Source organism: Argentina anserina, chromosome 6, assembly GCF_933775445.1.
Source record: "Argentina anserina chromosome 6, drPotAnse1.1, whole genome shotgun sequence".
NCBI classification, from domain to species: domain Eukaryota; kingdom Viridiplantae; phylum Streptophyta; class Magnoliopsida; order Rosales; family Rosaceae; genus Argentina; species Argentina anserina.
The window spans coordinates 10,463,823-10,486,307 of record NC_065877.1 but is presented as its reverse complement, the minus strand read 5'-3'; the positions used below and the strand labels follow the sequence as shown (position 1 = coordinate 10,486,307).

The window sequence follows — 22,485 nt, the reverse complement described above, 5'->3', positions numbered from 1 at the left end:
CTAATTCTAATTTAGATTAGATTATCCTTATCGCTCCTTCTTAAATAACTTCGCATACTTGCTTTTGCTGAAATATTATTCGCCACACACTTAACTTAACTTTTGATAGATAAGTTAATGATTCTTTGTGATTATAAAATAGATGAATTTTATAAAAGTCCTATGTAATTTATATCACTCAATTATAGCCGTACGTGCTATGTGAGAACAAAAGTAGATTGGTTCTTTTTATTTCACTTACTCCTAAGATGATTTGAGTGTTTGTTTTTTCATTACTAAAGTGTAATATCAATATCATTCATCTTTCGTTATAAAATATATGGCCGCGACGATTTGTTTTTTCTCAACACCGACCTTTAATGCTTATATATTCCGCGGTGTCTTTTTTGTTTCAACTTGATCTAACGGTCTTAAAACTCATCAAATATTGTGTCTATTTTCAACTAGAATCTCACACAACCTCCACATATGTGAGTGTATATCATATCATGTTCTTTCCAGATAAACATATACATACCCAGCCACCACAAGACCCAGAACCAAATCCAGATTACATTGGCATTTAATCAACTGATCGAAATCCTCATCAGCCAAGACATGTCCTGTCTCATTTTTATTTATTCATCATTTGGGTTTTCTAATTTTATTTATTTATCTTCTTTGAAAAAGGCGTTTCTTTATGGGTTGGCACACACAAAAGGGATAGAGATGATTTGGTGAGTGAAGGGATAGAATTAGGTAGCTACGATCCAAAATACCAATGTGATGAGAGAATATAAAATGGTAGCTTGCAACTGAGTTGGTCCACACCAGAGCAAATCTCATGCAGAAAAAATGTGAGGGATTTTGCCAAAACCGTATGCTTTGCTTTGATTGAGTCGGTCACCGTTTGTGACTCACTCAATAGGCCAAAATGGGAATCCCCTTATCCCCTCTTTTCGCGTTTTTTCTCTGACTCCTGTTTAGCTTAATAATACACCAATTAATGGGTTAACGCGCGTTCCATGTTTGTGCTTTGGTGTCTCCCAATTAAGCTTCTCACTCACTGCTTTCATCTTATTGGCTCTGTAATTCGAGCCCCTCCTTTTCATCCATGGTAGCCGATTCCGTTTTACTTGACTTGTCCGTCGGTGGGAGCAATCTTAGATGAATATCAGATGACAATAGCCTATAGGCGTTCTAAAGTTGATTTTTGTAATGGTTCGAAATAGCTGCGTATACGTGTTAATTAACGATTTGATTTCGTCTTCAACACGTGTCCGTAATAATCAACGAGTAACACTGATAAATAAAATGGGACCCACATAATGTGACTTGATATGCATAGAACTTTAAAATCTTATATCTCATAGATTCAATTAAATATAAAAAGAGTTTTTTTCACCAACAGTCCCTCAATTCTGGTGTACCTACCAATGTGATACCCCAACTCTTAATCGTACTAATGTGATACCCAGACTCTAGTATTGCTATCATTGAAGTACTTCCGTCAGTTTTTTTCAACTTTTCCGTTATCTTGGTGACGTGGCAGGTACGTGAGGCCCACAAAGAGGGTTAAAAGACAAAATTAACCTCATCTGAGAGGAGCAATGTTTTTCCCGCCCTTTACCTTGAGAAAGACACCCAACAATTCCAATTTTGGCGCCAATTTTCACTCCATGCTCCTTAATTTGTGTCTAATATCTAAACTAAAGAACTACCGCCAACCAGTCGACCACAATCTGATAAAACCTAGATCAATCTCATTTTCTATTTTTACCCTAGCACTTGTTAAACTAACAGAATAAATATATAAATTTATATGGAACATCTCATTTCCACAATCTCATAAGAATATAGAAACACATAACTTAACAAAATTCAACTACATGTACCATTAGTTCTTACAAGCAAAAATCATGGCAGATCAACATAAAAGGTGGCAACTAATGGTACTTAAACATGTATTTGAATTTCGTTAAGTTATGTGTTTTTATATTCTTATGAGATTGTGGAAATGAGATGTTCCATATAAATTTATATATTTATTCTGTTAGTTTAACAAGTGCTATGGTAAAAATAAAAAATGAGATTGATCTAGGTTTTATCAGATTGTGGTCGACTGGTTGGCGGTAGTTCTTTAGTTTAGATATTAGACACAAATTAAGGAGTAGAGAGGGAAAATTGGCACAAAAATTGGAATTGTTGGGTGTCTTTCTCAAGGTAAATGGCGGGAAAAACATTGCTCCTCTCAGATGAGGTTAATTTTGTCTTTTAACCCTCTTTGTGGGCCTCACGTACCTGCCACGTCACCAAGATAACGGAAAAGTTTAAAAAAACTAACGGAAGTACTTCAATGATAGCAATACTAGAGTCTGGGTATCACATTGGTACGATTAAGAGTTGAGGTATCACATTGGTAGGTACACCAGAGTTGAGGGACTGTTGATGAAAAAAACTCATATAAAAATGATAGTTATTTGTAGATGTATGAATAATAATAACTCATTGAAATATATTTTGTCATTTTATTAAAATAATTACAATCTTACCAGTTTTATCCAAACTTTTATAGAGGCGTCGTATATTTTCTCATAAATTGTTGCATACATGTGTCATTATTTTTAGTACAATAACTCTTATTGGTACATATAAGGGTCCAATGATCCTAATTTATTGATCTTGTCACATAAATTTATATTCTCATCACAATCGTATATATGTCTCATCAACGATGGATGTATTACGAGAATCCTATCTATTTTTCTAACACGTAATGATTTGAGAGTTTTCATTTGAAATTTATTCTGAATCTTCAAGAAAACCGAGTATTAACATGCTTGTTTCTTGATTTTAATTTAGGCTATATGTCATACTCTAAAATGTTGAGATTAATAGTGCCCTATAAGTCCTAATGTCATCTGGCTAACAGACACACATATACGTCTACCTAGATGGCTAGATATATACGTAGGTGACTCATAGATGATGAGCTAGTTTAATAGAAGTTCGTCTTCAAATTAGATTTAGTTTAGTTAAAAAATATTTACAGATCTCAAGTTTGGATGGACTTCTCTCTAACAAAATTTCATATGTTAGATATAGGGCAATATGCATATATTATCATACGATTTTTTTAGTGTGATCTTACTTGTTTATAAATTTGGAGAATACAATGTCTATATCTCGTTAGTGCAACAAAATGTCAAGGACACATTGTTTAGTACATCAATGAGCTAGCTCTATATCGGCTCAACTAGTTTTATCAGTGCATACGTCAAGTCTGATTGTATTAGATCATATTACCAGTTACACCAGCATAATTGAAGACTAATATTTTAGATGAAGCTCTATATAGGTCTTGTTCCGATCTCCTTCTTGATGTATATAAAAAGTTACTATCGTGACTCTTTCGTTCAAAAATTAAAACGACGCAAAAATTAAAAGTAGTGTCTGTTGACTATCTAGACATCGTCAACACCATCTTTCTCCAAAACCTTAAACTCCATCATGCTTCATATTTTCATCGATTGTAGTGCCTCGTTTTGTTCATAGTCACATCACACACACTATCTACTTTATAAGACAGCTGGTTTTTCATTGGTGCCTCATTATATTGCGAGAAATGTTGGTTTTTTCAGCATCTTTCTATGAATCAGAACTGGTTAATCATCAAAGAGCTAATATTTCTTACTGTATCCGTGTAGCGCTTGGTTTCTTTTATACATTGTACGAAAGAACGGTAGCTAAGATCCAAACTTCCATATTGAACAAAACCGGAAATCACCTTGATGAGATGATCTAGTCTGGTGGTTTGCAGCCAAAGTCAGTCGGTCCGGTCCGCACAACCAGAGCCAATTTTAATGAACAAAAACTGGCCTAACCGTTCCTTTTCTTCACTCTGTATGTCACATTGTCACATCCAAACCCAGATAGAATCTATCCCATATTTTCCTCAAAGCTTTCCCAGACACGTGGCAGTTCTTCCAGGCCTCTGCTCTCATCTCATTGGCTGTAAATAATGTCCTTTCCCCTATTAGTAACGTAAATTCTGGGTTAATAGGTGAAAGAATTCTATGTTACTTTTTCTATTGCTTGCTGTGAAGTGTCAGTCCACTCGGTCATCCATGCCGGCCAGGGCTTTGTCATGCATTTGTTGATTTCTTCAGAGCCGGGTCCCAGTAGATATTTGATTCTGTCCCAGGAGAGAATCAGATTTACCCACTGAGACTTTTTCTAGATTCCTTTCCATCCACTGGGGAAATGAATAAATATTTTTCTAGGTGAATGGATAGGGGGGATTTCTACTTTGACGTAGCGGGTCAGGTGCGTACGAGGTTACGAACTCGAGCATGTTGATAATGATTGTTCGTAACCTCGAACATCCTGACAATGATTGTTAGAACATTCTATTCCGTGTCGTCATATTTGACTTTATTTATTAAAATTAAAATAAAATTATATATACCTTGTTAAATAATTAATTAAGTCAGTATTAATTTAATAGATGAGCAATCTTGTTGGACATAAAATGGTAAAATTAGTATAGGGTTTGCAAGAGCTTTTTTGACGGGTTTGCATTTGCAATGGCCGAAAAGTTTTAGTATACTTAAGTTATCATTTATTAGATGTCTGCGCAGATTTTAATGTTGATGCTTGTATTATTGTACGTCTTGTAATAAATTTTATCAAACAAAGAACTCAAATATTATAATAAGTGTTATAAGTCAAACTCACGTGCTCTTACGTATAAAGGGGAGACAAATACCAGTATATCAAATAGTACTCTACCTTTTAGTAATAAAAATAATACAAGTTTAAATATTAAAAAGAGAATAACATTGATTTGTTTTGTACTGCAAACTCATTATTTATCTGGTCACGCAAAAACCACTTGCCACCAGAAACTTAACACTCTTTCATATTTCTAGCAAAATAGGATGAGTGTAATGAGATAAGAAACTAATCAAGTATGGTAAGACGTGCATATGGAGTTCTTTCTTCTCAAACTCTTGCTTTTACCCTTGTGGGAAAGAGAGCATAGCCAAAGCCCTGGACAACTACACCCATTCACCCACAAGATGCTTGGTCGCTCATATTGCCATACACATACTTCAGCTAATTAGTTGCCTCTCTATCTCTCTCATTTGTCTCCTTCACCATTACTTTCAAGAATGATGCATCTCCACCAAGCAAGCTCCACAATTTATTTGTCGGTACGAAGTATATGCATTGTTTGCTAATTGCACAGAAAAGCCTACCATCCTCTGTATTGAATGTGAAGGGCGTTCCAATCTAATATGCAAATTGATTGATGCTTTATACATGATGCTTTTAACGTCCGCCGAGTTTAAAATGAGTGTACTTTGTTTGGCTGTCTATGCCCCTCGCCCATTATTTTCACATGTTTTCACAATTGCACATAAAGATCGGAGCAGATGTCTTTCATTGATTTGTACATGATGCATTCCACTCTTAGGCCTATCATGGCTCATACTCTTGAGGTTTTAGTATGTAGTGGTGCTATTTGTAAATGCATCTTTAGGCCTAAAATTGAAATTAATGGGCCCAAAGTGATCCCGCTATAAATCTTGTGATTATTGTCTGTCTAGTGCCACATGGTCTAGTGGATCTCTTCTTAAATGAGAAACAGTGTTCGATTCAAGTAGGATTCGTTGTAGGGCTCATCAACGGCCCGACATGAGTCTTAGTATATTTAAATAAGTGACGGGCTATGCTGAGTATTTTTACAAATATGAAGATCTAAAACAGACTTTTGCGGGTCGGGCCTGACCGTGCTTGTATTAGAAAAAAACATAATATTCTAATTTAAGGGTTTGAAACAAGAAAAGAATTATTAGAAAACATTCTAAAAAAAGTCACAAATAAATTATAGTTTTGAAATATTGTTGATCAACCCCAGTATATGTGATCGATATATATATATTTAGAGATCTTGTAAAAATTTCATCTGTTTTGGACATGGTTTGAGCGTCCGTACCTAGGTCAATAAAAAAAGAAACATTTTGACATATTAAAACCACGTTGATTGAGGCTTTGCTAAATGAGTTTCTTCGTTGCGACCACACATGATCGGTGACAACAATTAGGTGATTTCAGATATGCAAATGACGTTTGCATATTTGTAATAGGTCATTCCTTAGGGCATATTAGTGGTGTTTTCGATTTACTGAAAATTCCGACAGTCAAACGAGTTCTGCATTGGATGAAATTTTTATAGGGTCACTAAATATATATACTGATCACATCAGCTGGTGTCGATCGATCATGAGAAGTTTCTTTCATATAGTCATTTTATAATGCGATAGTTTTATTCTAAACCTAATATAAAAGTTATGATACATTAGTGAACACTTAGGCGATCACCAACTCCAGTTCGAAATCTGGTCGATCAACACCAGCAGATGTGCTCGGTATATATATTTAGAGACCCCGTAAAAATTTCGTCCGTTTTGAACATGGTTTAACCATTCGTACTTACGGTTAATAAAAAAAGAGGTGTTTTGACATATTGAAACCCCATTAACTAGGGTTTTGCTAAATGAGTTTCCTCGGTGCGACCGTGCATGATAGGTAACAAAAATTAGGTGATTTCAGATATGCAAACGGTTTTCGGCGTTGGCATCTTTGTAATGGGTCATCCCTTAGGGCACATTAGTGGTGTTTCGGTTTACTAGAAATTCTAATGGTCAAATGAGGTCCGAATTAGATAAAATTTTTACAGGGTCACTAAATATATATATCGATCACATCAGTTGGTATTGATCGATCCCGAGAAGTTTCATTCATATAGTCGCTTCATAATACGATAGTTTTATTATAAATCTAATATAAAGATTATGATACATTAATAGACACTTCGGTGATTGATAACTCTAGTTTGAAATATGGTCGATCGACACTAGTAAATGTGATCAGTATATATATTGAGGGAACCCGTAAAAATTTCGTCCGTTTTGAACATTGTTTAACCGTCCGTATCTGCGGTCAACAAAAAAAGAGGCGTTTTGACATATTAAAATTCCCATTGATCGGTGACAAAAATTAGGTGATTTCAAATATTTAAACGGCTTTCGGTGTTCGTATTTTGGTAATGAGTCTTTCTTTATGGCATATTAGTGTTGTTTTCGGTTTATTAGAAATTTCGACGGTCAAACGAAGTCCGAATTGAATGAAATATTTACAAGGTCACTAAATATATGTATCGATCATATCAGCTAGTGTTGATCGATCTCGAGAAATTTCATTTATATAGTTGTTTCATAATGCGTTAGTTTTATTCTAAACCTAATAGAATATATATATATATATATATATATATATTATTTGGCGGGTTTTTATGGGCCGGGCCTTACGGGTTTTTGGCGGGTCGGGTTTCACACTTCTAATCTAAGCCCGGCTCTCTATTCACGAAAGCAAGTTTTATCACGGGCCGGATTGGATAAAAACCCATCGGGCTTGTGAGTCTCCGCGGGTTAAATGATGAGGCCTAACTCTTTGTAGCATTTAAGTTATTTGAAAAAAAAATTAGCCATCAAATCTAGAATTTGGTGGCGTGGTCCATTCTCCTTGCTGACTTCAAGTGCTTTGGGCTTCCATTCTGGCAGAGAAAATGGCAAAGCAGAAGCTCGTTCCTTCTGTCGAATTAGAACAATTTGAATCTGGTCACAATACCAATTATTCAAGTATTTGCATCATTATTCAATTTGTTATTCAGAGTGCTATAAATTGCTCTAGAAAGTTGTGTATATCTTGATTTTATTAACTAGGCTATAAGATTGTTTTTGTTAGAACCTTATAAATATGTGTTTACTGAATAATATGCGATTGATAGGCCCATATTACATCTGTTTCAGTTGAGTCAATATGACAGCCCATATTCATTTTATCTAACTCCAGAATTTGAAAGTGGAAAAGACCTAATTCCCCTTTTATGCATCTCATGTGATCTCCTAAAGTCTATAGTTTCCAAGCTCAACATTCAAACCATTGAAATTTCTTACATTCCTAGTCACCAGAAGTTCTTATTTTCATGTCCTGAACCTTCATCCAACCTTGATCAAGAAAATTTGATTCGACATTGCAGAGAAATATTACCGAAGTTCTTCGAAAAAAATGTGAAGGCTCATCCCTATAGCTTGCGGGTGCATTTTCTTCTTTTCACCTACAACGGCTACGAGTACTTGCAACCAGTTCGCAGGCTCGCGCTCCTTTCTAAATCTCATGGAACGCTATGACAATATTTACCACTTTTCTGTCTCCGACCGGATCCAAAAATGCATTATTTTTTTTACCATCACCTTATAATGACAAAAATACAAGTTTTAATCAAAAACAATTAAGGTGGAGTAAAAGATAGGACTATCTTCCATTCTTTATTTATGGTTTGCAAGTTTCCATAAATCTTCGAGGAGATGATTGTTCAGCCATGGAGGTTAGTCCATAGCCATCTTCTTTTATTGCAGGGGACCTCTTCCATTGTCTTTCTTCACAATCGAGTGATAGGGACGAAAGAGAGTGAGAGACAGACCATTAATAATAGAGATGAAGAAAATAAAATAAAAGAGACAACAAGAGGGGGGCCATACCCACCCACCACCCTCTCCTTACTCAATTTGCCTGTGGCTCTGCATTTGACCGAGAGCTACCGCGAAACTAAGCAATTGAAAAAAGAAGGATGCTCTCTTCCTCAACTACAAAGCAACCACACACTTACAATAATCGAAATGGGCATCAGAACATATCAGACTTTTAGTTGGCTTCTTCTTCGATGATGCATTATTAATTGGCTATATTGATGAATCAACAATTTTAGGGCTATTGCATTCCCACATCATTCTGCTCCTAAAAATGTGCATCAATCTCATCATGCAACAACTTTTCGAGCACCGCTTGCTCCATCTGCCATTTCTTGGACCACCCACAACTTTCTCAATCTGTCACATAATGCTCTAGTGCCAGCAAATGTCTTGAAGAAAAAAAAATTGATGTAACGATAGTCCAAAACAAGACGGTTCATTTTTATGGAGAAGGAATTGACGTTTTTTTTTATCAACCAAAATCTGAGTCCTTGTTGCTTAAGCAACTGTTCTCCGTGATGGCATAAGAGCATCCGACCCATATGGGTTTGTTCAAGCAAAATGTGGGCCCAGTAGTAAATTTTGCTTCAAATCGATTTTATATTTTGCTCAAGTAAATCGATTTTTTTACACACTTATTTACAATTTACTTGAACAATTCATTGTTCCTCACTTTGATGAATCTTTTCAGCTTCCACAATTTTTTCAAGCGGAGACAACGTCAACAAGAAGAGAATGATGATATGGAGCAATCATTTGTCAATCATGTGGTCATGGCGGAAGCAACACGACCAAGCAGTTCACGTCGCGGTAAAAAACCGAATAAGCCACGTCAGAGGCTATTTAGGGGACGCAATCTAATGGAAGATTACTTCATCGAACGTCCAATATCTTCGACGCTCAAGACTTTCGCCGAAGGTACAGGATGAGTAAAGACTGATTCAACATTATCATGACGGACCTTTACAACCACGACCTGTCTTGGCATCAAAGAGAAGACGTCACTGGTTTGCTAGGGCTACTTCCCCAACAAAAGATGATCGGGGCTCTACGAATGCTAGCGTATGGGCCAGCCGCAGATCAGTGTATTGAAATTACAAGGATGGGGGAATCGACTACCCTGTAATGTATGAAGGAGTTTTGCAGCCAAGTGGTTCACTTTTATAGTCCAAGATACCTCCGCAGTCCAACACTGACAGACCTCATGCGACTACTAGCTAAAGGCGAATGCCGATGTTTTCCAGGTTTGATTGGAAGCATCGACTGCATGCACTAGGAGTGGAAGAACTGCCTAACCGCTTATCAAGGGGCATACTCGGAGCGAAAGGGTCGCCCAACGGTTATCTTAGAGGCGTTGACCTCGTATGATATGTGGATATGACACAGTTTTTTTGGGTGTCCTGGAGCTAAAAATGACATTAATGTGCTCCACGCCTCCACATATCAAATGTGTTCTCAAAGATCATTGCCGGAAGAGGCTCAACTGTCGTCTATGAAGTCCACAGACAGAGGTACACCACAACTTATTATCTGGTTGACGGAATATATCTAAGGTACTCTATATTCAGTAAGCCACGTGTCAGACATTCATTGGCTTGTTATTTTTTTTATCTTTTACTGGCGCGTGCATTGCACGCACCTAACAGAACAAAATTTAAATGTGTCTGACGTCACCAACGTGTTGTGGGCTCCGCCAAGCGGTCGAGCAATCGCCGGAGAAAAGTTTGCTCGAGCAAACCTGCCAGTCCCAGTCGGTGCTCAAGCAACCACCTCCTCTTTTGCTCGCCGGTGCAGGTGCTCTAACAAACTCACATTTGGGCGGAGGGAGATCCTAAAGTTCTCATCGATTGCGTGCTCAACAAATTCCAACTCCTTGGAGAAAACAAGCAGCTTAAGAGGACAATCGTCTTGTGGCTCATATTTTGTTCATTGAGTTCAGACATATTTTCATGAAAGCTAAATCTGTTGCTGATAAATTATTAGACATGATAGAATGGACTCTGCAATTTAGGTTTCTTGTCTCCGCGTCCTTGTCTTTGTTACCAGCGTTCTATCTCGATCAGTTAATTTCATTGCTGACATTCTTAGGCATGATAGAATGGACCCTGCAATCTAGTTTTCTTTTCTCCCCGTCTTTGTTCCTAGTGTTTCATCTGGTTCAGCTTTTCGAAAAAGAAAAATATTGAGATTTTCTTCTCACTCATTCTAAATGGATTTGTTTTGTACGTGATCATACAACCGTGCATAAAGCGACTTCACTATGACTGAAGCAAATGCATCACGATGTCACAGGTCCACAGGCTTTCACTCACAGCAGCGATAGAACAATCACAAAGCTATAATACAAGGTCTGATCTAGAGAGCACATTCTTCAACAATCACAAAGCTATGATACAAGGTCTGATCTAGAGAGCAAATTCTTCATTCCAGGATTTGCCATGACTTGGTATGCCCGTTGCCAATTTTTGGTAATCTTTGTAGTATCGTACGGGACAGATTGTTAAACAGCGACAAGCGTGGCACGTGGATCAACTGTACCGATATTGTCTCAACTTAGCCACCTCACAAGTGTTGGGTTTTAATCACAAAAGGCCTCGATACAATTGGTTATTATCCACCCACTTATAAGCTTTATTTTCTTTGTCACTTCTTAAATGTGAGATCTCTCCTCTCCAACACACCCCCTCATGTGCAACCTAATTTTTAGGTCTGCAAGTGACAAATTAACATCCCACATACTGAGATGAAATAAACTAAGGTCAAGTAACCAACGACACTTGGTGACCATCCGATCGGAAACTCTCCGATGACATGATAATGCCACCTATCTTGGGCCCATGACAAAGTAGCACCCAACTCGGGCCCACGACATATTGGAGGCGCGACTGGAGAGAGACCCACTCTGATACCATGTTAAACAGCGACAAACGTGGCACGTGGACCAACTGTACCGATATTGTCTCAACTTAGCCACCTCACAGGTGTTGGGTTTTAATCACAAAATGCATCGGTACAATTGGTTATTATCCATCCACTTATAAGCTTTATTTTATTTGTCACTTCTTAGATGTGGAATCTCTCATCTCCAACAGAGATAACTCAATTGATGTGTGTTTTAGACTGGAAAGGTAGGTCAGGTCTTTCTCATACTAATTGTAACGGTGTAACCCTATTGGTGGAAACAAATGCTGTCAATTTTATTCAAGGAAAAAGTAAAGAAGGAAAAAATGGCATAGCCTCAGTGTTGAAACACAGGAAAAATGGACAGATATTTATGTTCCATTCTGGATTTATTTTCATGTCACTAAGACGGAACACGAGCACTATATGATTAGTGTATTCAAAATTGTAGTCATTTGGTACAAACAAGAGTGCATGGGGTTCAGCTACATTCGCTCGGCATTTTGATCATAATCGCAGCTACGCCATCATGATATGTTAAGTTACTGTAGAGAATGCTTGTTAATAAACGTAGGGTAATATTCTCCATGGAACCAGTCCGCGGTATTCTGCCCAGATATCCCTATACTTCTCGGCCCAGCGAGCTTCATCTCTTCTTTCTCTCTAAATAAGCAGAATGAGAAGATATATTGGATATATGGGACTGGAGAACTGCAAAGTGAGTGAGTGTTAAAAAGAAACTTCCTGTCTTGAGAAGAAATTAGAATTAAAGTTTGTAAAAGCCTACCTCACCCCACAAGGTAAACTAGAAGACAGTGCAAGTAACAAGTCCCCAAGGTAATTAAACTGTCTTGCAATTCCCCTGCACAAAAATAGGATGTGAGAGTGCGAATGTGATGAAACATCATGAATTCCCCAACTTTTTATATGATTTTTTTTTGCTTGCAACGCAAATTGTTGGCCCCAGCATTGGACAGTCAAGATCATACTATTGTGATGAGATACAGACTCATACATCCAGAGGTAATGCTCAACATATCTATTTATGCGCCTAAACCAATAACTATGGGCATAAGCCAGTCAACCCCCAATTTCAACAATACAAAATATGGCAAGTTTCTATTGTTTAGTTCTGATACTTGTTAACAGACATTAGCAGGGTGGATAAGATGCTGAATAAAACATCAGTTTCACTTTTCAAATTACTCGAATTTTCATGAGTTCAGATTCCATTATGAAGCAGTCCAGGCAGGTGTCCTTTTTACCATAATGTATTCAGAGTCCAATAACTCTATTATATCATTCACAAAAGAGTTAGATTGCTGGGTGAATGATCCAGTTACCATAGTTCTTATTGATAGCTTATTGATAAATCCAAATCATTTGTTGATCTGTTTTTGATTCTGAAACTATATTCACTCATTTCTTTTTCCTAGAAGAATTCTGGAACGAAATAAAATTCTACAACTGCATTCAGTAATCCAAGAGACAAAGTTGCTTACAGTGTCACCTTTATATGACGATGCACTACCATTACCTTGGCTTTTGTTCAACTTCATTAATTTTATCTTCCAATTATAACATGATGAAAATATTGATTAGAATTAGAAACAATAGATGTTACCGATGAAGAAAGCTCACCAATAACCAGAAGCAAGCAACTTTCCCCCAATGACAGTTGGAGGTTTACCCCAGATAGGCGCTTTGGAATCTTTCTTAAAAACATGCTTTTGCTTGTTGGTTCCTCTAAATACTAGGTACCTGTCCAGCATGTATTATAAAATTCAACACGACATTATGAAAGAAGATAAACATATGTTGATAGAAACTTACCCGATAATAAAAGTGAAGCAATTTGCAATAACAGCGGCTGTTCTTAACTCAACCTAGTCACTCAGAAGCAAGGTTCTAAAACTCGCTACTCGGTAGTCGGTCGGCCGGTGAGTAGCGAGTAGAGGAGTACTCGGCCGAGTACTCCCCGAGTACTCGGATTCTAATTTCTGGATTTTTTTAATTATTTTTAAAACATATAATCTAATATATAATGCCCAAAATAATAAAAATAGTCCATAAAATATTACAATATTTAAGAGATAATAATATATAAAAAATAAAAATAATTATTAGTCCATTACAATAACATAAGTAATAAAAGAAAACCAAATTCAATTCTTGCAAACAATCCCAAGCATATGTAACTATGCCTTAAATTCTTCTTCTCCATATCCATCTTGTACTCTCTCCGAATCCGACTCAAAATCAAAACTCAAGTCATCTATCTCATCTTCATCATCGGATATAAAATCATCCTCATCAAGTTCCCTAATTTCTTGGATTCTAGGACCTCTCCTAGGCTCTAAGCCACCATCCACTCCCGATTCCTCTCCAACCCTTTCACTAGGAAGATCCGAAACAACCCTAAAATCTTGTTTTTTTTTTCTGACCGATTTGGACCCGATTACTCGGCCGATTTTCTTCCCGCCGAGTAGAGGCACTGAGTAGGTCAAAATCGCCTCAGTAACCAGCCGAGTACCGAGTACTCGGCTGAGTTGACCGAGTTTTAGAACATCGCTCAGAAGCCACCAGCCTTATAACAAGATATAAAAATGCAGATAAATATAGCCCTACAACTCGGGATTTAATTTTTGCTCAACAATCACTCTTCAGTTTCCCAAAACCTAGATGTGTGTTTACTATTACAGTTCACTGGCAATGGTAAATCTGAGTTTTGACATAAAAAAAATGTATGGGAACATACAAAACCAGTTAATTTATTCAAATTCAAGTCCAGTGTTACATGCCTGGATGCTGAAAGTGAAAGGAATCCAGACTAGATCTCCAAATACCAGCATAAAGCCCAATCTCTCCGCAATTATGTCCCATCTGTGAAAGAAACCATGTCAAAATACAGTGGATATGCAAATAAATCAATATAAAAAACCAAAATAAACATGTTACTTGATCATCAAAGCAACAATGAAACAGAATACAGGAAGAAATATTACTGATCAAGCTATCTGAATTCTTTTTATATGAAAACAGATTGACAAATAAATAAATGGTGACACTGGTCAGATATTTTGGAATAGCATGTGGTAGTTCTGTCTGGGAGGGTAAGAGCATTTAAAAATGATTGAGGAAAATAAAGCTTCTTCATTAAATAGAAATAACAACAATTGAATGATGCAACCATGGTAATGCACTTACGTGGAGGTCATGTACTCCTCATGAATAAAGTAGTCCAGAATGCATATCTGGAAGAAAAAAATGAGGAAATAATTTTCAGTATAAGCAGAATGATCAGTAGGCAAGGATGAGAATTTACAATGAGTATACTAAGCACCATAAAAGTTTTGTGGACGTACAGCGCACCACAGATAGAAACATGTGCCCACTATTTATACGCTAAAGTACGATAAGCCTACATATTTACACATCTAAAAATGAGTCCAAGATTACCGAACAGAATAACTGAAAGAGGACCATTGATTGACTCAACGTGCCCTCTCCGATACTTCTTGCGAAAATTGAAAGACTGATAAATAGCCAACCCATCATTCCAGCTCTAACAAAGAAAAACCTACAGAAGATAATATTATCAGCTTTACAGGCTTCAATTACAGCATAGTATCAGACCAAATATTCATCTCATCTAGTTCAGGCCTAAACTTTCATAGAGATAGTAATCTTGTAATGACGAATTCTTGCACAATATGAGTGAAAAATAAACCGAAAGTGAGAAAGATTAAAGGATTCACAGCCAGACTGCGTTTAGAGATAGAATGCTATATTATACTGGGGTACAGGGGATCAAGACATCATACGGATAAGAAACTATGGTAATTGTTATAGATTTATAGTAGTTAATACTGCTTTCATGGGAGTAAATAGGATGCTGACACAAATATTAAAGACTAGATTACTCACTTGAGGTCGATGCCCATAAAATGAGGGTTCAGCTGTATTCCAAACCGCCTATTAAACCAAGTCAGAGTGTTCATGTTAAAATTATTGTACGATCAATTCACTTAGAGATTGAAGCAAATAGAGAAATGGAATATTTCAATTTAAGCAATAACTTTTTTTAATCAAGGATTCTTTTTATAACAACACAATATTGGTTCTAGATAAAAATTTATCTCCACCTGTGGATATAAAATTATAAACATTATTTATCAATGTATAAAAATATTATTGATAATGATCTTTACAAGTTTAAGGAAGTTCTGTTGATCATAATAGTAATACAAAATTTAGCAGCAAATGTCAGAACCTGGGAGTTTAAATTCTGCGATCCAACAAAAGGCAATATACTAAAGTTCATGTATGATATCTTGCATAGCACATCTTCTTCACTAGATTTCTTATAAAAAAAAGTGCAAGAAATCTTATAAAGTAGGTAAGATAAAGAGGACTCGAGAAATTAGTTTTCTATGTCCCCATCATAGTATAGAAAACTTTTTTTGTTACACCAGTATAAATGAACATGAGACTGTTTCTCCAAATGGAGATTGCTTTGAACTAATAGATTTTGTTAAATTACCAATCATCTATAAGATTCCCAGACACATGAGGCTTTAAGGAAGAACTGTGGTTGCTTGATTGGCAGCCAACAACGTAAAGTACAAGTGCGACCTAGCTTAAGAAATAAAATAGACCATAGAAGATAACATAATCAGAATGATCAACTACTCATCTACTGGAAATGAATGATATGGTTTCACAGAGTAAAATCAGAATGGATGTGGAGTAATGAGATCTTGCTGTGAATCCTGTGATGTTGTGGTGTGCATTGGGAGGCTTTTCCATATGAGAAGCAAATCAACAACGTTCAGAAGCTGACCATATTCCTCTGGCAGTTATCACAATGAGTTGTAATAAGGAAAAGTTACATCTCGAACAAGTATATCGATGTAAGATATGTTCATGTTCTTCAAAAACTATAAATACAAGTATCTATTTAAAATGCCACAACTGGAAAATTAAAATAGAAAAAAAACTGTCATTAGATTGTCAACTTACCAGAAAACTAAACACCAAAGTTGTGGATAATAGCTCAAGTCCTCTATCTGCTAGTACCTGCAAACAATCGATTGATCTTAATAGTTAATATACACATACAACAAAAAAAATTAAAAAGTAATATCCCCATAATCCCCATTAATATACAGATTTGGATATTTCAACTTTGTTCAGTCCCATGGAAAATGACCTATTACTAAGATAACAAAACAACCAATTTCAGTGACAAATGAAAAATGAGATATAACTGCTGTATGCAGTTTGGATGAGTTTAGGAGTATGCACCCAGCACATAAACGACAGCTCAAACTGTCAGTAGCATTTTTAGGTTCAGCTTGAACTTTTTCACTTTTGCCTTTTATCAGATAAAAAGAAAATCATAAATCCCATTTTAGCTAGTACACTTGTCTGTCATAATGGCACTCGATAGTCGATACTAATCCAATTCTGCGCATATATTTAAAATTTTAAATATCAATCTTCAATCTTCCCAACTTTTTAAACCCACCTTATACAACTGTTAGCGTGAATGACTCTCTGTGAATCAAAGAGGGAATTAAGGAATAGATTGTTAAAAGTGTATGTTCTCTAGCTTATATATAGGATTAGTGTGTATAAATGAATATAAGTGAGTAATATATCTTTCAATTTGGTATCAGAGCTCTGCTTGTTTTTCTGGGTTTTATTTTTACTTTTTTGGGTGCGAACTCGGCTGGTATCCTTCCCTTGGTAGCATAGTCCTTCCCTGGAGCTCGGCTGGTATCCCTTGGTCGGGGGTATCTGAGGGGCCGGCTGTTTCATCTGGATCAGACATATGCTGGGGAAAAACTAGGGGCACAGTCTCGGACAGCTTTAATATCCACTTCTAACAAGCTAAGTGAAGTTTGGTTATGACATCGTCGCTTAGGGCATCCATCCTTTAGTGTTATGAAAAAATCTATGCATACTTTGTTTATTAGTGTGGATGAGTCACTTTTACTGTGTGAGACATGTGTTTTAGGGAAGAGTCATCGATCTACTTATTCCCCTAGTACTTCTAATAAACGTATTCTTCCTTTCGAATTAATTCATTCTGATATTTGGGGACCCTCCAAAGAATCTACTGTGTCAGGGATGCGGTATTTTGTGTCATTTATTGATGATTGCACCCGTCTTTCATGGATTGTTCTCCTCAAAACTAAAGATGAGGTTTTCCCAGCTTTTCAAGCCTTCTATAACATTGTCCAAACACAATATAATGTCACAGTTCGAATTCTTCGTTCTGATAATGGGGGGGGGGGGAATATGTGAATCATGTCTTTCAGGAGTTCTTTAACAAACACAGAATTGTTCATCAAACGACGTGTCCTTACACACCTAAGCAAAATGGATATTCTGGGAAAAATCGTCATTTACTTGATATGGCTCGGTGTATTCTTTTCAGTGCCCATATGCCTAAGTACCTTTGGGGTGATGCTGTCATCACTTTCGCCCACCTCATTAATCGCCTTCCCTGTCGTGTCCTTCAAGGAAAAGTCTCATATGAGGTGCTTGCATCCCATGTCTCCTTACCCTCTTTTCATACTCTTTCTGCCCGTGTTTTTGGTTGTATTGCTTTTGTCCACCTTCCGAAACACTAGAGGTCTAAGTTGGATGCCCGAGCCGTTAAATGTGTGTTTGTTGGGTATGGCGGACATCAGAAAGGGTACCGGTGCTATCATCCGTCTACTAGGAAGTACTATGTCACTATGTATGTTACTTTATTTGAGGACATGAGTTATTTTTCCTCTTCCGATACTGCTCTTCAGTGGGAGAATTCATATTTTAAAGATATATATCATGAAGAGGGGGAGACAAGTAAGCCAGTAGATATGGTGACAGGTTCAATTGAGATTACCAATGTGTCAGCTACACAGACACCTCTGAATGATTCTGATGTAGTCACTCCAGAGATTCAGGTACCAGAAGATGACAACACAACTGCCTCTCATGTCTCCCGTACTACTGTTTGTGCACCTGACTAATGCTCCCTTGGTACGGAAGATCACTCATTTGAGATTAGTCATTCTATTGGGGCTAATACTAGTGAAGCTAATAGTAGACAATATGTCTTGCCAAATAGGTCTACTCGGGGTCAGCCAACAAAAAAATATGAACCTACCATTCAAGCTAAAGCTAAGTATCATGTGACAAATTTTATGTCTACCAAAAGATTCTCTAAGTCATATGAATCATTTGTGAATCAAATATCTACTGTATCAGTACCTAACAAAGTGCATGATGCATTGGGAGATCCAAAATGGAGGAAAGAAATGGAGGAAGAGATGTAAGCATTACAAAAGAACAATACTTGTGAGCTTGTATCTCCACCACATGACAAGAAGACTGTGGGATGTCGCTGGGTGTTTACAATGAAGCATAATTCAGATGGGTCAGTAAGCCGGTATAAAACACGCCTAGTAGCAAAAGGGTTCATCTAGACATATAACATAGACTATGATGATACATTTGCACATGTTGCAAAAATGAACATTATTCGTGTATTGCTCTCTTGTGCTGCTAGCTTAAACTGGCCACTTGGACAGTTTAATGTTAAGAATGCATTCTTTCATGGAGAACTTATAGAAGAAGTGTACATGGATTTTCCACCTTGATATGCGGCCTATTTTCCAAGTAACTTTGTGTGCAGATTGAGAAAGTCTTTGTATGGTCTTAAATAATCACCTTGTGCTTGGTTTGGAAGATTCTCACAATTCATGAGGAGAATTGGCTACAGACAGAGTAATTCAGACCATACATTATTTTTCAGACATCAACAAGGAAATGTAACAACCCTAATTATATATGTTGATGATATGGTAGTTACTGGGAATGATACTGTTGAGGTGGATAAATTACAGAAACAGCTAGCCACATAGTTTGAGATGAAAGTCCTAGGTACACTCAAGTACTTCTTAGGCATTGAGGTAGCCCGGGGGAGTAATGGTATCTATCTATATCAAAGGAAGTACATCCTTGATCTACTAACAGAGACCGGTATGCTGGATTGCACTTCCATTGATACTCCTATTGAGCAGAACCATCGGTTAGCTGAATATTCGGATTAAGTGCCTACTGAAAAACCTCGTTATCAGAGGCTAGTTGGACGCCTGATTTATTTATCACATACCAGACCAGATGTTGCGTATGCAGTAAGTGTAGTGAGTCAATTCATGCATAATCCCAGTGTGGACCACATGGATGTTGTTGTAAGGATTTTGATGTTTTTGAAGTCAGCGCCAGGGAGAGGAGTAATGTTCTCTAAACATGATAATATCCTTGAGGTTTGCGGCTTCACAGATGCAGATTGGGCTGGAAATATTACAGATCGGAGATCCACATCAGGGTACTTTACCTTTGTTGGAGGTAATCTTGTTACATGGAAGAGTAAGAAACAAAAAGTGGTAGCTCGATCTAGTGCTGAAGCAGAATACATAGGTATGGCTCAGGGAGTGTGCAAATTATTATGGCTTAGAAATTTGCTACAAGATTTGGGTATTAAGCCTAAGTGTGCTATGCAGCTATACTGCGACAACAAGACAGTTATTGATATTTCACAGAATCATGTGCAATATAATCGTACAAAACATGTGGAAGTTGATCGTCATTTTATAAAAGAGAAGCTAGACGCAAAAATCATCAGTTTTTCTTTTGTCCATACAGAAGAGAACCTATCTAATATGCTCACAAAAAGAGTGTCCAATACGACTTTTTATGATTTACTTAGTAAGTTGGTCATTGTTGATATGTATGCGCCAACTTAAGGGATATGTGATTTACGGAGAGAATTAAGGAATAGATTGTTAAAAGTGTATATTCTCTAGCTTATATATAGGGTTAGTGTGTATAGATGAATAGAAATGAGTAATATATCTTTCAATTACAACTGTACAGCTGCATTTGAGACTTGAAGTCGGAAAGAAACAGCATAGAAGTAGTGATCACATACATTAAGTGATATGATATCCAACTTGGAAGCAGCTCCGAGAATCCCAGCGAGAATGAGAAGCGACAGCAGACCTAATACACCTGACCAAAAAAGTGAAAAACAAATCCATCAGACATAGTCAGACATTTTCATCAAACACTTTGGCGCGCATTGAGTAAAAACACGGGGACCAGGGACGAGCCCGACTGACCATTACAGCGGTAATGGAGACGAGAGCCATCTTGCAATACGGTGTCCGGGACGAGTTTTTCTGGGAGTATATATCGGGCAACGGCAAAGTAAGCGAAGAAGAATGCTAGTATAGCAACTTGTAGAGTTGTTAGAGAAACAGTGATATAAATAATTTAATAAATTGAATTATAAATAATTATAAAACAGAAATTAAACATGTAATTCTAATAACGAAGAACACGAAAAGAAATTCAACCAAAATACCGAACGATTGGTGATGGAAGAACTAGTCGAGACGTGTGTGATACCACATTGTCCTTAAGATGTTTACGCCTCCTCTACTGGTGCAAGGATGCTTGGCGCTTGTCTCTCATGATACAACGATTCTAAGAAGTTGCACTACTAACTAGAACCCTCAACGAACTCGAAATGTACCTCTTTCTATCACCAGAGAACAGCTAAGAACTTTTAGAGTGGGAGAGCATAATGTGTTTTTGATGGATGAATTTACACAGAAAAGATGGTGACTATTTATATAGTGAGGATTTGCAATCAGCAATTAATAAGATGGTTGTTATAGAAATCAAAAGATCATAACATATATGAGTTACAAGCAATGATTTCAATCTGTTACAATTCTCCATAACACATAATAACGTTTTCAGTTTATAGTTGAAACAAAAGAAGAATCTGATCCTCAATTTGCTGAGGCATTCGTGTCCGCAGATCGCACGAGTTTCCCTTGTGACATGAGATTTGCACCCCCCTTCGCGCGTGCGCGAGAGAGTATAAATAGACTTACACACTTTACAATCCATACACAATAGATTCTATATAAAGTCTTTTCAACACTTCTATTTTTCAATGTGGTTCCCTCATTCAAAATAGTTATCTTTGAATGACAATTTCTTATTCACCCACAAACCAAATTATACAAACAAACTTATGATCTTGTAGCTCTCATTATGGAGAACTCAAATCTATGTTCATCTTTGATTAATTATAAATTTAACTTAATTTAATTAATCAATTAAAATTTAATTTTAAATAATTTATTAACCATTTTTCCAATCAGAGAAACAGTGAATTAAAAAATAAGAAAAAAACGAGAAGAAGGTGTGGTGGGGTATTGGAGATGGGATACTCACAGACGTGAGTGATGGGATTAGGAGATGGAGATCCATGGTTTCGTATGAGTAACAAGAGAAACAGTGAATTAAAAAATAAGAAAAAAACGAGAAGAAGGTGTGGTGGGGTATTGGAGATGGGATACTCACAGAGGTGAGTGATGGGATTAGGAGATGGAGATCCATGGTTTCGTATGAGTGCCAAGGTAAGTGTGAGGACTTGCAGGCAGCTATGGTTTTTTGGAGCCCGCCTCTGTAAAACTTGGGAGAGGATCTCCGTAAAAATTAACAACTGCAGCCGTTAGATGGGGATTGTGGACTCCCTGGAAAACAAATTTCCCATAAAAAATTCAGGGTTTGGTTTCATTTTGGCATTCGTGGAATTCACACACCTCCCTGCACTTGTAATTTTACATCACCATATAGTTCACCAATTGGAGTCGCGCTTCTTGAAGTTGCACCAGTAGGACATCAGGGGCTCAAGTCAGTCGAGTCAAGTGAAGTAGATGACTTTGCCCAAAGGCGGCATAGGAAGAAGACCCGACAAAACAGTGCAGAGTATCAAAGTAAATTCAGGTACAAAATAGTTGTCAATTACAAGAAACCAACCACGGACCACAGAAGTAAACTCATATCCAAACATCCAGTAACTAAGAAACTATATTCCAAACCTACATGCATACAACACGACAGCAGGGGAAGCCGGTCACAACCCTGC

The 22,485-nt window shown here is 37.0% G+C and overlaps 1 protein-coding gene across 1 annotated transcript; it reads right to left on the bottom strand.

Moving 5' to 3' along the window:
* Positions 1-11,857: 11,857 nt before the first annotated feature.
* LOC126797780 (delta(14)-sterol reductase) lies at positions 11,858-22,205 on the bottom strand. The gene is given in 14 exon segments (XM_050524504.1): positions 11,858-12,191; positions 12,273-12,342; positions 13,122-13,241; positions 13,314-13,366; positions 14,048-14,067; positions 14,278-14,363; positions 14,688-14,734; positions 14,940-15,060; positions 15,408-15,455; positions 16,024-16,115; positions 16,503-16,559; positions 20,470-20,540; positions 20,660-20,777; positions 21,918-22,205. Coding segments are annotated over 14 exon segments (1,089 nt in total). The 5' UTR covers positions 21,954-22,205; the 3' UTR covers positions 11,858-12,041.
* Between the last annotated feature and the right edge of the window lie 280 nt (positions 22,206-22,485).